Here is a 14,466-nt window from a genome sequence, read left to right on the forward strand (position 1 = left end):
TTAAGTTAAAATGCAGAGCCCCCCGGACTGGTGGCCAGGACCCAGGCAATGTGAATGCCACTGAAAATCAGCTCATGTGCCACCTTCGGCACACGTGCCATAGGTTGCCTACCCCTGCCCTAGATCATCCTTCCTTCTCAGCCGTTACCCTGTCAAAAGCCCTGCTAGTGCACAGGGGTTTATACCCACACTTTGCCAAGCATTGGGCCCCCTCTCTGTATTGAGGGGCACCACCGGGGGAAGGAGGTTGGCAGCATGTGCTGGCATTGGGTAATTTGGTAAGTAACATCTCAACATCTGCAGCCTGCAAAATGTGCCATATGGTACGTGCCAAGCCCCGTTTAGCAGGACTCCCACATCCCTGGCACCGTCTGCACTCGCTGCAAGCCCGGCATAGAGGCAATTTACCAGCCCGCTGTTTTCCCAAACAATGGCCCTGTAAACAATGATTGGCCAATTTCAGTCTAATCTTTGCAATTTTGCTCTAATTAAAATCAGGCTGTGGCTTTCAGCCGGTTTAATTAAGGGTGATTGGGAGAGATGGAGGGGAGGCTGGGGTGAGCAGCCAGCCGGAGTATCTGCCATCGCTCCAGTGATGGCACCCCGTGTGGGTTTTTATTAGGTTAAATGGGCAGCGCAACAGCCATGTCGGAGAGCAGACAAGCGCTTGGAGTTGCAGCTGTGAGACTGCAAAGCCCTGAGCAACCAAGCGTGCCTGCGCTCTTCACAATCGGCCTGGCCCAGGAATTACCACCACCGACAGCCTAGGGCTGCTCCTGCCCCAGAGGCTATTCCAGAGGGAGAATGGAGGCTCAGGTTTGGCGCTTTTTGTTCATTTCGGTCACTTGTTCCTTCCCATCACCACCTTTGGGCTGTGGGCCCAGCTCCTCTGAGGGGCCCAGCTGAACAGTGAGTCAGTGAGAGGGGTGAAGTCTATGCAGGGGGTGATGTGTTGGGGAGCGAGGAAGGGGAGGGTGGGAGAGGAAGATCACCCCTGGCCAGGAAGGTCTGTCCAGGGGCTGAAGGAAGAAGACCAAAGGGTCTGCGTATGGGGAGCTGGGAGAAAGAGCAGGGGCTGGTGTTTGGCATTAGGCCCCATTTATCCCACTCTCCCCTGCTTCTGACTATGTCTGAGATCCGTCCTCTTCCAGCCACAGGCATGGGGCCCACGTCTCGGCAGAAGCCTCATGTCCCTTGCCTGGGGTACGTGTCTCTCTGGAATCGCGTCCCTCTGCTTTTGACCTGCGGGGGGAAGAAACCTCTTGGCCCCATTTCCTCACCACAGACAAAGCCTCCTTTGCTCTGGCTGATGGGTCAGAGGGGCAGACGCTCCTGCCATCAGGGGCTGTGGACTAGGCCTTAGCCTTTGTTGGATGGTTACTGGTATGGACTGGGCACCTGTCAGAAGGGCTGAGTTTTGGCCTTGAGGTCTTGCTCCTATGTCAGCATGTGTGAGGGCTTAGGAGGGGGAGATGTTTTATTCTGACAAACCTGCTATACCCTATGGTCAGAGTCCCGGCCTCATCAGCAAAGCCCCCCCCCCACATTCCAGTGCTGGGCCCCCATACATCAACGTCCCTAGGTCCTGTCCCACAGCAGGTCCCTGGCTCTTCCTGTGCCCACACTCTGCCAAAGCACCGACACCCTGACCTGCCCCACCTCTGGCTGTGCCAACCCGAGCATTGTCCCACTCCCACAAGCCACCTCAGTCCTGACCTTTAGCAGTGCCTGCTCTTCCAGCTCCCCAGTGTGACTTAATCAGCACTCCCTCCTATTCCAGTTCGGGGCCATGTGCTGGCTTAGCATGTGCCCCACAAGCCTCCCCCCACACTTGATTCACAGGGGACCAACAGCAAATCTGAACGCTGGGCTCCATCTGGAAAACAACAGCGCGAATCCCCAATGCCATGCAGGTCCTTCTCAGAGAGGCTCTTTAGATCCAAGTGCAGAAGGCTCTGTCAGGCGGAGGTGGATTAGCTTACCCTGAGTTTAGCTGTTGTGCTATCAAAACAAATCCAAAGGGTTGCTAGCTGATTACATGCCTCGGAGGAGCTGAGAGACAACGGTTGCCTTAATCCATGTGGGGTTCTTTCTTCCTGTCTCACCTTCGTCACCAGCATTTTCTCCAGAGACCTCTGGGTCCCACAGCAGCAGCATGGAGGCCAGGGTGGTGGTGGTGAAAATCAATCCCCTGAAGGCACCAGGATTCATAACAACAAGCTGATCACAGCACTAGCAGTAGCTGCTTTGTTTGTTGTCAAAAAGGGCCTTGTACTAGAATCTCTGCTTTTCTCTGCCTTTCAAAAACCACCTCCCTGGCTGTAAGGGTTTTGTACAGAAAAATCCCCATATAGTCTTTTAGAGACAATTAGGTGCATTCTGATGCTCATTAAAGTGAGAATCTGACAGCACTGATTAGAGGAAGGCAGTGTGTTAGGCAAGCAATGTGCAAGATTCCCACGCATGCAGCTCTGCCAAAGTGCTTCCATCATGACCCTTGCTATTCCAGTCCTAAGTTTTCTGCTGGCTAGAAACATCAGATGCATCTAATTGTGGGTGGGAGAAGGAAGAGAACAGTGAGCAAAAGGGGAGAACAAAGCCCATCAATGCCTATCTGAACAGCCTCCCGAGGTTAAAGGCTAGGGTGTTATTAATCCGCAAAACCAACTGGTGTCATCACCACCCTCTAACTGGAATTGTCACTGTTTCCAGTACATGCCTCCCCAGCTAGCGATGACCTTCAATTAATACTTCCCCAGGCTGTTCTGTTCATTCATGGCTAGTGCAAGAGCTGGTTGAAAAAAGGGAAAGATTTTTTTCACGAATGTTTTCAAAATTTTCTAAACAATTTTTCTTCTGACAGTTTCTAAAGGGTTTTCATTTCTTTGGAATATTTTGTGAAAATCTGTATTAAAAATTATTTTGGTTTCAAAATTTTTCACTTTTTTCTCCAGTTTTTGGGAACTGGGGGTGGTTTGTTTTCTGTGTTTTGCCCTCTTTCTCTCTCTTTTCCATTTTGCCACTAAAAAGGGGGAGAGAAAAAGAGTGAAATAAAGGGGAAAATGAAAACTTGGACATGTTTGGATTTGGAGTTGTCCTGAAAAATGGATAACTTAAAAAAAAGCCCCTGGGCCTGTGATATTTACATGCATGTAAAATGCTACATATAATATAATACATTGTATTATACCTTGCCCACAACAATGGGGTCCTGGTCTGTGACTGTTGCATATAAATAATTACTACACCACAAAAACCTCCATTAAAAGAATATTAAGGTTGCAAAGTCAAGTGTTCAAAAGTTAGGAAATATTAGAATTAAGGTGGCCTGTGTCACCTTAATTTGGCCCCCTTGTGCGTATGCTGTATGGTACAGCCTTTTATTATGTGATCACATACTATTTTCCCCCCCTGGAGTCCTGTCTCCTTCAATGCGCAGGATGGACAGCGCTTACTGAAGGAGCAGCTAGCCAATATTTTGTTTTCTCCTCATTGTTCAATGGGTAGCCCTAGGCTTTATTTACTGCACACTATTCCAACCCTGTCTGAAGATAGAATTATTAATTTCCTCGTTGACTTTTCTGTGGTGCTTGTCAATACAGTACAGGAGTGCTTCACGAATATATATTCATTGTCACAGTACCCCTGTGAGATAAGGGAGTATTATCTCCATTTTCCAGATTAGGAGCACACTGAGATTAAAGTAAAAAATAACCACTAATTTTATAGATACCTAGGGCCCAATTTTTTAGAGAACTTAGTATTATTTATAGTACATTATGTGTTTAAAGTGCAGCGCCCATTGGCAGCGGTGCATTCTCAGTGCTTCTGCAAATCAGATCACAGGATCTCAATCTGGGCATCCAAGAAAATGAGGAATACACAATTAGTGGCCCTCTGTGAAAAGTTGGGTTTAGGTGACTTGCCCAGCATCACACACAATCTCTGTGGCAGAGGAAGGGATAGAAATCAGTTCTCCAGGGCAGCATCTGACTGCCTTAGCCATGAGATTATTCTTTCTCTTCTTGCAATTCCGTCTCCTTCACTACACCCATTCCCAATTCTGCAACAAATGAGGAAAGGTCCTACAGGCAACAGCCTCCTTCACTACACAGCCTGATTAGTCTCCAGAGCAGATCCATGCCACATACCAAATGAGGCAAGGGTTTTGTGGAAAAAAATTGTATGTGATCCTGTAATTAACAATGGTATCATAATGCATATACATAAGGGTGCCAAATTAAGATTACACACCAAACTTAATTTTGGAATTTCCTAACTTTTGAGTGCTTGACTTTGCAACCTATGTCATTTTTTAATGTGTGATTTCCTGGGTTTTTAAAAAAGCAAACTGAAGAAACAGAAATTCTGTCACATGGCATCATATTGAGACCCCATATGATTCATTGCAGTCTGACCATCACGCCTGCATAAAATAATGGAGCGGCTAATATGAGACTCAATTAATTAAGAACTAAAGTAGGGTAATATAATTAATGCCAATCAACATGGGTTTGTGGAAAACAGATCCTGTCAAACTAATCTGGATATATTTTTTGATGGGATTACACATTCAGTTGATAATAGTGTTGATGCAATATACTTAGACTTCTGTAAGAAATTTGACTTGATACCACACAAAATTTTGATTACAAAACTAGAATGGGACCAAATAAATATGGCACAATTTGAATGGATAAAAAACTGGCTAACTGATAGATCTCAAATATAATATACGTTGAATCATCATCAAGTGGGTATGTTTCTAGTGAGGTCCTCTGGGGATCAGTTCTTGGCCCCAACATTTTTATTAATGACTTGGAAGAAAACAAAATCATCACTGATAACGTTTGCAGATGACCCAAAAATTGGGGGAGTGGTAAATAATGAAGAGGACAGGTCACTGACACAGAGTGCTCTGGATCACTTCATAAGCAGGGCAGAAGCAAACAATATGAGTTTTGACACAGCTCAGGGCTGGCGCTTCCATTAGGCGACCCTAGGCGACCCTTTGGTTGCCTAGGGTGCCAGGATTTGGGGGGCGGCATTTTGTGCACTCCCCACGGGGCACACGGGAGCTTCCGGTTCCACTCCGTCGCGCTGCCGAAGAAGGACCTTCTAGCCATGTGCCGCAGAAAACAGCGGCAGGCAATTGAGCAGCTCAATGACTGCCGCTGTCGCCTGCGGCATTTCGGCGGAGGGTCCTTCTTCGGTGGCGCGATGGGAGCGGAACCAGAAGCTCCCACGCGCCCCGTGGGGAACGCACAAAATGCTGCCCCCCGAATTCTGCCTAGGGCGCCAGAAACTCTGGCGCCGCTCCTGACACAGCTAAATGTAAATGTGTACATCTAGGAACAAAGAACATAGGCCATACTTACAGGATGGGGCACTCTGCCCTGGGAAGCAGAGACTCTGAAAAAGATTTGGGGGTTATGGTGGATAATCAGCTGAACATGAGCTCCCAGTGCAAGGCTGTGGCGAAAAGGGCTAATGCAATCTTTGGATGCATAAACAGGAATCACAACTAGGAGTAGTGAGGTTATTTTACCCCTGTATTTGGTCACTGCTGGAATCCTGTGTCCAGTTCTAGTGTCCACAAATCAAGAAGGATGTTGATAAATCGGAGAGGATTCAGAGAAAAGCCATGAAAATGATTAGAGGATTAGAAAACATGCCTTACAGTGACAGACTCAAAGAGTTCTATCTATTTAGCTTAACAAAGAGAAGGTTAAAGGATGACTTGATCACAGTGTATGAGTACCAGCCTGGTGAACAAATATTGGCTAATGGGCTCTTCAGTTGTGCAGAGAAAGGGATAACAAGAAGCAGAAGCTAGACAAATTCAGACTGGAAATGTGTGTATTTTTAACAGTGAGGGTAATTAAGCATTGAAACAACTTCTGAGGGGTAATGGTGGATGCTCCATCACTGGAAATCTTTAGGTCTTTGGGTGTTTTGCTAAACGCTCTGCTCTCAAAATAGTTTTTGGGGAAGTTCTCTGGCCTGTGTTACATAGGAGGTCAGACTAGATGATCCAGTGTTCTTTTCTGGCCTTGGAATCTAGGAATCAGCAGGGTTGGAACCCTTCGCTCCCACGCATAGATCTCTGCCACTGGAGCTGATGGAGGAACTGTAGTAGTAGTAGGTGGATAGCAGTATTAGTATTAGCCTTTTTCTGGACCAGCACTAGAAGGGGGGGATGGGACAACTTGCCATTGGGTTTCACAGCTCTTTGCTGACAGCGGAGGAATGACATGGCTCAGGAATCTTGGGTTCCATTCCAGGCTCTGGAGGGGTGTGTGCTCTAGTGGGCACAGACTCTTCGGCATCTGTTTCCCCACCTCCCCAAGCTTCACCGTTCCCTCCAATCTGTTCCTGTCCCAGTCCTGTTTCTTCCCCACTTCTGGCTCCTAATTCCAGTTCAGTTTGCCCCACATCACTAGTCCCAGTCTCCACTCTCAGGCCTCTCATCCCAGTCCCAGTCTTCTTGCCCAGCCAGTCCGAGTTCACCTCTCCAAACTCTTACTCCAGTCTGTCTCTCTCCTCTGGCTTTAGCCTCCAGTCAGCCCCTGCCAACCTGCCCACCTCCCCTGTCCCCAGTGGCTCCCTGACCCAGCTCATAATCTGATCTCAGTTCTCCCTCACATCCACTGGTTCCCAGTCTCTCCCGCATTTCCTTCCTCAGCTCCAGTCTCTCCTGGCTCCCACTCCAGTTTCCTTGCCTAGCCACTCCCAGTCTTCCCCCCCATCCCAACTATCAGTCACATTTTCCCTCCCCTCTTGTCCCAGTCTCCTCCCAAGGCTCCTGGTCCCAATCTATTCCCTCAGGTCCGCCTCTTGTCCTCTCTGTATTCGAACCAGGCAGCTTCCTCCGCTGTGGGGCTAGGCCGAGCAGGGAGGTCATGGAGAGCACAGGAGAGCCCAGATCCCTGCTCTCGGTTCCAGTGCCCATTCTGGCCAGCCCCGGCCTGTGGCAGCCCAGAGCTGCAGTTGCAGCAAAAATCCTGCTCGGCCCCAGGTTGGAGCATGCTCAGTTTGGATGATTTCTTCAGGGAATTTACCTTTGAAGCACTAGCCAGTCTCTATACAGTACCTCTAGGGAGGAGGGGGTAGATTAGATTGGTCTCCCTGGATTCTGTGCTAGCTCCCACTATGAGGGTCGCCCAGGGTTTGTGATGCTGACTCCTGCTGGTTCAGAACTGAACGGAGACCCGCTGGAGTCCTTTCCCATAGGCCACTACATCGATCCAGGGGTTATGAATTTGGGTCGTCACCACAGCCTGCCTGAGGGCCGGGGCAAGAGGAGTCAGTTCCATCATCCCCAAGCCCATGTGCTTCCCAACACTCCTGTCCATTTACTCCAGATGTCTGGGGTGGGCCGTGGCTGAACCAGGAAGGAAAATAGGTCCTCAGAAGAGCTATTTAAGGGTGAAATCCATGATCCCCTATGCAGGAGACCAGCACAAAGCCTAGGTACCACTGAAGCTTGAGGATTTAAGAAGGGCTAAAAGTGACATACAGGCCATGTCCATTTCACCCCTGGTGTGAGGAAGTCAGGGATTCCCTCTGCCAGTGGGGAATCCAGCTGAGCTTCCACCAGGTGACCGAACAGGTGCACAAGACACCACCCAGATTTCACTTCCCCAATAGTTTTGTGCTCATGCTTTCCCAGTGAGCAATGTCCTCTCCAATAGCCACCCAGCCCTGTGTCCCCTGCGCTCTATACACTGGTGCTAACAAGCAGCTCCTTTCCCCACTTCTGTCACCCAAACGCTTCTGGCACTGCAGTGACAGCCGTGGCAGATTAAAGCAGAGTTTTCCCGGTGTCGAGAGCAAGATGTTGATTGCCTTCAAACAGTCATCTTTTCTTTTCTTTTTCTTCCCCCTATCCCTGCCCCCAGCAGATCCTCTCTCTGTGGCTCACAGACAATCATGGTTTTGGCAACCCATCTCCTCTCCTGAACCTGCTCTTCTGAAAGGGTGTAGAAATTAACCCTCTGTGTGCAGCAGCAGAGTGAAGATGCCTTGTCTCTTCTTTCTCTCCTGGAGGAATCCTGTGAGACGCCTGGGTTTCACTTGGACAGAATGGGGCAGCCTTTTCCTAATGGCTGACCCAAGGCTAGACTGGAGCAAGGAGCCATCTTTCCCCTGCCTTGCATCCAGTGTGCAAGGGTGAGGAAGTATTACAGCCCCTGTGCTCAGGACAGTGGAAGGAGTGCTCCCTCCTACCACCCCCCAGGGACATGGAAGGCGAAAGCCAGGGCTCCATTTCCCCTCTTCACTGATCACTGGAGCTGGCTGGGCAGATGCGGGGGTGGGGGTGGAAGGAGGAGTATGCTAAACCATTCTAAGAGATGGTACTGGGAGGGTGCATGTGTAACCCATGGAGTGAATGGGGCTCTATGTCCCCCTCTAGTGGCTGCTCCACATCAGCGGTTAATGGACCTACTATAGTCTCGCATGCTTTTAGCTTTGTAAGTCCCAGGCTCAGACCCCATGTTGGGGGAAGGGCTGTACTTTCCCAAGCCAAATCTCTGCCTGAGGTAATACAGCTCCAGTTGATAATACAGTTGAGGTTGCCCCTCAACACAGGCCATTGTGCCAAGCACCCACCCTGGCCACTCACTGCGAGAAGGACATGCTCACAGCCTTTCCCTGCTGCGCACAAGGGCGTTGAAAGGTTGCATTCTGGGAGCTGGCCAAGCACTCAGGGATGCTCAGATGGCCAGGCTAGAGACATGAAAAGTGGTGTTATTGGAGCTATAACTGTTATTGCTGCCTATAAAATGATCCAGCCCTTTATCAAAACCCATTACACTGCCTGACTTGCTCCTGCAAGACTCAGCGCCACAGGCCCCCCCTCTGCCATAAGCGCCGTGAAGAACCTGTCCCCTGTTTGCTCTACATATGCAGTCAGGATGGCCTATAAATAGCACGTCTTTCCCAGCGCTCTCTGAAGTCACAGTAAGGTCTGACAGCATCGCGGGGTTATTTGCCTGCCTGGTTTTTTTTTCTTTCTCAATCCAATTTAGTTTTGGTTCAACCCGCTTGTGCACTGAGCTGCCTGCTCTGGATTCCAAGGCCTGGCTTGCTACTGCATCCATCAGAATTCATCTTGCTCCTGCCCTGGGATCAGCTCTGTGCCAGCTGGTGAGGTGAATGACACTGAAGCCTCACTGATTTGCACTTGCTGGCCCAGATTATGCTGAGTACAGTGGAGAGGGGGAGGAGGAGGGCTTTTGGGAACCAGTTGTGGCCAGTTACAGCTTCCTGAATCTCTGCCCCTGGACTCAGAACAGTTTAGAGCAGCATCAAACTGCACCAGCTGGCTATGGCCCCATAGGGAGCACATGGCAGCTGGAAACTGCCAAAGGACTAGGCACATTGGTCACTCCACTTGCTGCTTCCTTCCACCTTTACATTGACATGCCCTCTGCACTACTCGGGATATCCCCAAGAAAGCATGGAGGGTGGTTTCTGCTCCCTCGGCATCCCCTGAGCGGCACCCAAAGACGGAAGATCTGAGAATCTAGCCTGTTAGCGTTATTTATTTCTAGTAGAAGTGAGGCTAGAGGCTGCAACTGAGATTAGGGCCTCACCATGCCCAGCCCATAGTGTGAGCCAGTCCCCATCCTGAGGAGCATCAGGTCTGAACAGCCTGGCTTAAAAGCTCATGTCTGACTGGGACAGGCTTTGCCAGAGTTAGTGACTCCATGAGTAAATGAACAAAGACAATACCTAAAAACTCACCCTGGGATCTAGCATCCCCAAACAGGCTTTGTTCAGTTATTTAGACAAAAGGGGTTCAATTATGTATGACAATATTTCCTTGTTAACTAGCTCCACCTCTCAGCTGGCTGAAGCCCCAGGGTGCTCAGTGGAGTAACGTAGGGAAGTTAGCAAGGGTCAGGTGTTTTTGCTTTGGAAACTCCTTGGGCCTAATCCAGCCCTGGCTTTAATGAATTTGATCCTTCTATTTAAACTGCAAACCCAGGGCCACACACCACTTGCAGACGTGTGTGTGTCATTGAGAAGGGCAGAGTTTGGCTCACACTGGGTGATCCTCTAGCGCAGGGGTCCCCAACCCCCGGGCCGCGGACCGGTACCGGTCCGCAGCCTGTTAGGAACCGGGCCGCGAACTGACCCCTAGCACATCAAGCGGCGTGTCTCCGGCGGGGCCCCTGAGCACCGCCCCCTCAGAGCCGCGTGGTGAGGGGGCGGGGCTGCGAGCTCCGGGCTGAGCTCAGCTGCCTCCGCTCGGCGTGGAGCTCCCAGCCCCGCCCCCTCCCCACGCGGCTCTGAGCGGGACGGAGCTCAGGCCCCACCGGAGACACGCTGCAGCTGTCGGGCGAGGCGCTGAGGCTCCGGGTGAGGAGGGAGCCGGGGGTAAGAGGCTGGGGCTAAGGGGCAGGGAGTCCTGGGGACAGTCAGGGCACAGAGAGGGGGCGGAGGTTGGGGTGGGCGGTCAGGGGGCAGGGAATGGGGGGGGTTGGATTGTGGGTGTTCTGGGGGGGTCTGTCAGGACTCAGCGGGGGGGGATAGGGGTTGGGGGCAGTCAGGGGACAGGGGTGGGGTCCCAGGGTGGTGGGGGTCTCTGGGGGATGGTGAGGGGACAAGGAGCAGGATGGGTCGGGGATTCTGAGGGGGGCGGGCAGTCGGGGGGGCAGGAAGTGGGTGGGGGTCAGATAGGGGACAGGGCTCCCACTAATTCTGCATTATGGTCAGTTGTATAATTATTTCATTATATATTACAATAATAATAGAAATAAAAGTACAAAAATAAATGTAATGCGCTTGAATCGTCCCAAAACCATCCCAGAGGTCCGCGGAATTTTTTTTTTCTATGAAACCGGTCCCTGGTGCCAAAAAGGTTGGGGACCGCTGCTCTAGCGTTATCCCCAGTGGTAATGTACAAATGCGCATCAATGCAGCAGAGTTGGGACAGTGGCTCCTGAGGATCTGCCAGGATCTATTTGCAGTCACCCAATTCACGGGAGGGCGATGGGGGAAGATTCACCCCATGGGGGCTTATGTGGGAATTAAGAGGTGAACAGCACTCCTATCTGAGCAGATCTGTTCTATTCCACTAGAGGGCAGCAATGTACACACATGCGCACACACACGCTAGCTCGTCATATTTGCCTGCCCCATTCTGTCTCTCTTTTCTTCCCTCCTCTCCCAGCGCGTTCACCTTGCCCCTGTAGAGAGACAGCCTGCTAGGGAAGGAATGCCAGCTCCCCCTCTCACCTGTAGATCCTGTACCTGGTGGTGAAACCCTGCCGGTAGCGCTCGGCGAAGTCAGTGTATTCCTGAGCTCGGTGAAATGGTCCCCGGTCGGTGAGCAGCCAGTCCAGCGGAACCTGGCCGGGGGAGGAGGAGGCGGCATGCTGATCAGGCACTGGGCCGGCAGCGGTGACGGCTACCAACCCCCGGCAGCACAGACTCAGGACCAATAGCGCCAATGCCCATGGGACCATCAGCCGGAGCCCTTCAAACTGCTGCCACCTCATGCTTCTCCCGCGCAGTTGGCTTCTTCATTCTCTCGCCACTCTCTCCCCCTCGGCACTCCTCAGGACCTCCGGCGCTGCAACGGCACGAGGGGACAGGTGTTAGTGAGAGAGACTGACAGGCAGAGAACCCACTGGTAGCCTACATGCTGTTATGCTGGGTACTGGGGAGAAACACATGGCAGGCACATAGCTAGGTCTGAAACATGTCCATGGCTGGCTGTTCTACCCCAGGGGCTCTCAAACTGGGGGTCAGGACCCATCAGGGGGTCACAAGGTTATTACATGGGAGGTCGCGAGTTGTTAGCCTCCACCCCGAACCCTGCTTTGCCTCCAGCATTTATAATGGTGTTAAATATATTTAAAAGTGTTTTTAATTTATAAGGGGGGATCGCACTCAGAGCTTGCTATGTGAAAGGGGTCACCAGAACAAAAGTTTGAGAACCACTGTTATACCCTGAGTTTGGCACTTGTCAGTGTGTTTGGTGCTGGTGAAAGGTGCTGGACTCCAAAGTCCTCTCTTTACCAGAACAACTACCACCCATGGGCGCCAACTTATATGGGCTCGTGGAGCTAAAGCCCCAGGAATATTCAAAATCAGGGGCTCTGCTCCACCAATATTTGGAGCTAGGTTTCGCCCCTTTAAATCCCAGCCGCGGCTGGGAATCAGAGGGCTCTGGGCTGCTGGCAGCAGCGGGGAGCCCAGAGCCCTTTAAATCTCAGCCGCAGCCGGGAATCAGAGGGCTCTGGGCTGCCTGCAACCACGGGGAGCCCAGAGCCCTTTAAATCCCAGCCGCGGCCGGGAATCAGAGGGCTCTGGGCTGCCCGCTGCTGCGGGGAGCCCAGAGCCTTTTAAATACCAGCCGCGGCTGGGAATCAGAGGGCTCTGGGCTGCCTGCAACCGCGGGGAGCCCAGAGCCCTTTAAATCCCAGCCGCGGCCGGGAATCAGAGGGCTCTGGGCTGCCCGCTGCGGCAGGGAGCCCAGAGCCCTTTAAATCCCAGCCGCAGCTGGGAATCAGAGGGCTCTGGGCTGCCGGCAGCAGTGGGGAGCCCAGAGCCCTTTAAATCTCAGCCACGGCTGGGAATCAGAGGGCTCTGGGCTGCCCGCTGCTGCGGGGAGCCCAGAGCCTTTTAAATCCCAGCCGCAGCCGGGAATCAGAGGGCTCTGGGCTGCCGGCAGCAGCGGGGAGCCCAGAGCCTTTTAAATCCCAGCCGCGGCCGGGAATCAGAGGGCTCTGGGCTGCCTGCAACCGCGGGGAGCCCAGAGCCCTTTAAATCTCAGCCGCGGCTGGGAATCAGAGGGCTCCGGGCTGCCTGCAACCACGGGGAGCCCAGAGCCCTTTAAATCTCAGCCGCGGCTGGGAATCGGAGGGCTCTGGGCTGCCCGCACGGGCAGAGAGCCCAGAGCCCTTTGAATCCCAGCTGCGGCGGCTGGGATTTAAAGGGCTCAGGGCTCCCCGCGGCTGCCAGCAGCTCAGAGCCCTTTGAATCCCAGCCCCTGGCTGCTGATTACCCCCTCCCCAAACCCCTGCCCCAACTGCCCCCCAGGACCCCCACCCAATATCTAAGCACTACTGGTCCTTGTCCCCCGTTACCCACTCCCGAGACAACTGCCCCTAACTGCCCCTTGGGACCCCAGCCCCTATCTAAGCCTCCCTTCTCCTTGTCCCCAACTGCCCCCTCCTGAGACCCCACCCAACTTCCCCCCAGGACTCCACCCCCTACCTGTCCCCTGATAAACCCCCTGGACTCCCATGCCTATCCAACTGCTGCCTGTCCCCTGACTGCCCCTCCGAACCTCTGCCCCATCCAACCCCCCCTGCTCCTTGTCCCTTGACTGGCCCCTGGAACTCCCTACCCCTTCTCCAACCTTGCAATCTTGTGGCACTGACGCGTTGTAGATTCATTTTATATCGGCTTACAGGGCGGGAGCGGGGGGGCACCACCATTTTGGGCCCCACCAAAATTTATACAAACCTGCCGCCTATGCTACCACCTGGGCAATATCAGGACAGGCTGCCCCACCAGCGTGGCTCAGCTCTGCTCTGGGAGAAGCAGCTCTCATGAGTAGGGGAAATTCCTTCTCCACGGCCCTGTTCTGTGGCTGCTGACCAGAATGCCCCGGGTCTCGGCTGTGGGATGGTGATGTGGGTGGTGTAGAGAGACGCAAAGGGAGAAGGTGCAGGGCTCCAGGACAGGGGTTTGGGGACAAAGCTGCAAAATGCAATACCACTTTGACAGATTCCAGAGGGTGTCGGGCATGCCACTCCCCCCAGTTTCATCCGGTTCACTAAACGCCCCGCCATTTGGCAAAATGGCAGCATCGTATCAGGGAAACGTTTGCTGTTCTCCTCCAGTCCCCCTGCCTGTGGTGACCTTCCAAGACAGGCCTGGCCCAAAGGAAGCTCCTTGTCCATCCTGCCACAAGGCATTTTTACAACATGCCACTATGGATGTGACCTCTTGGGCAGCTCCAGTGGAGATTTCAATGGGCTTCCATGGATTTAGGAGCCAAGACCTAGCGTCTCATCTCAGGGTGTGCATCCAACCCCAAGGAGTCATAGCTACTTGCTTGGGGACCAGTTCCCTTTAGCATCACTGTATCCCAAACCACGCTCGGCTGCTACCTTGCTCCTTAATTCTTGCACCCTTCCCGACCCTCCTCCTTTGCTGCATGGATGCTCCTCCCCTCTGACTGGACCTGCCGTGCACACAGAGGAGTGGACTCGTGCTCTGGACGGGGTGCACAGTCCTGAAAGCTGCTGTCTAGTATGTACTCACTCTGCACAAACCTACTGCGCACAGCTTATTCCTTTGGTCCAGGGTTCTGATTCTTGAGGAAATGAAATGCTCAGTAACAGTGAGGGGAACAATTTGTCAGCATCGCAGACCTGACTGCCAAATCAACTAGACAAATAAAAAATCCCAGACAGCCAGAAAACCAAACAAACCAATAAA

The 14,466-nt window shown here is 52.4% G+C and overlaps 1 protein-coding gene across 3 annotated transcripts in view; it reads right to left on the reverse strand.

The window, feature by feature from the left end:
- The window catches only part of BRINP2 (BMP/retinoic acid inducible neural specific 2), a 61,650-nt gene that overhangs the window by 19,894 nt on the left and 27,290 nt on the right, over positions 1-14,466 (reverse strand). For 2 of the 3 annotated variants that reach the window (XM_045026815.1, XM_045026816.1), the window contains exon 2: positions 11,248-11,584. In XM_045026815.1, the coding sequence (XP_044882750.1) occupies positions 11,248-11,510 (263 nt within the window). In that variant the 5' untranslated portion in view covers positions 11,511-11,584. The remainder of the gene's footprint in view (positions 1-11,247; positions 11,585-14,466) is intronic. The other variant, XM_045026817.1, reaches the window with a different exon arrangement.

The sequence above is a fragment of the Mauremys mutica genome, chromosome 8, assembly GCF_020497125.1.
Source record: "Mauremys mutica isolate MM-2020 ecotype Southern chromosome 8, ASM2049712v1, whole genome shotgun sequence".
NCBI classification, from domain to species: Eukaryota; Metazoa; Chordata; order Testudines; family Geoemydidae; genus Mauremys; species Mauremys mutica.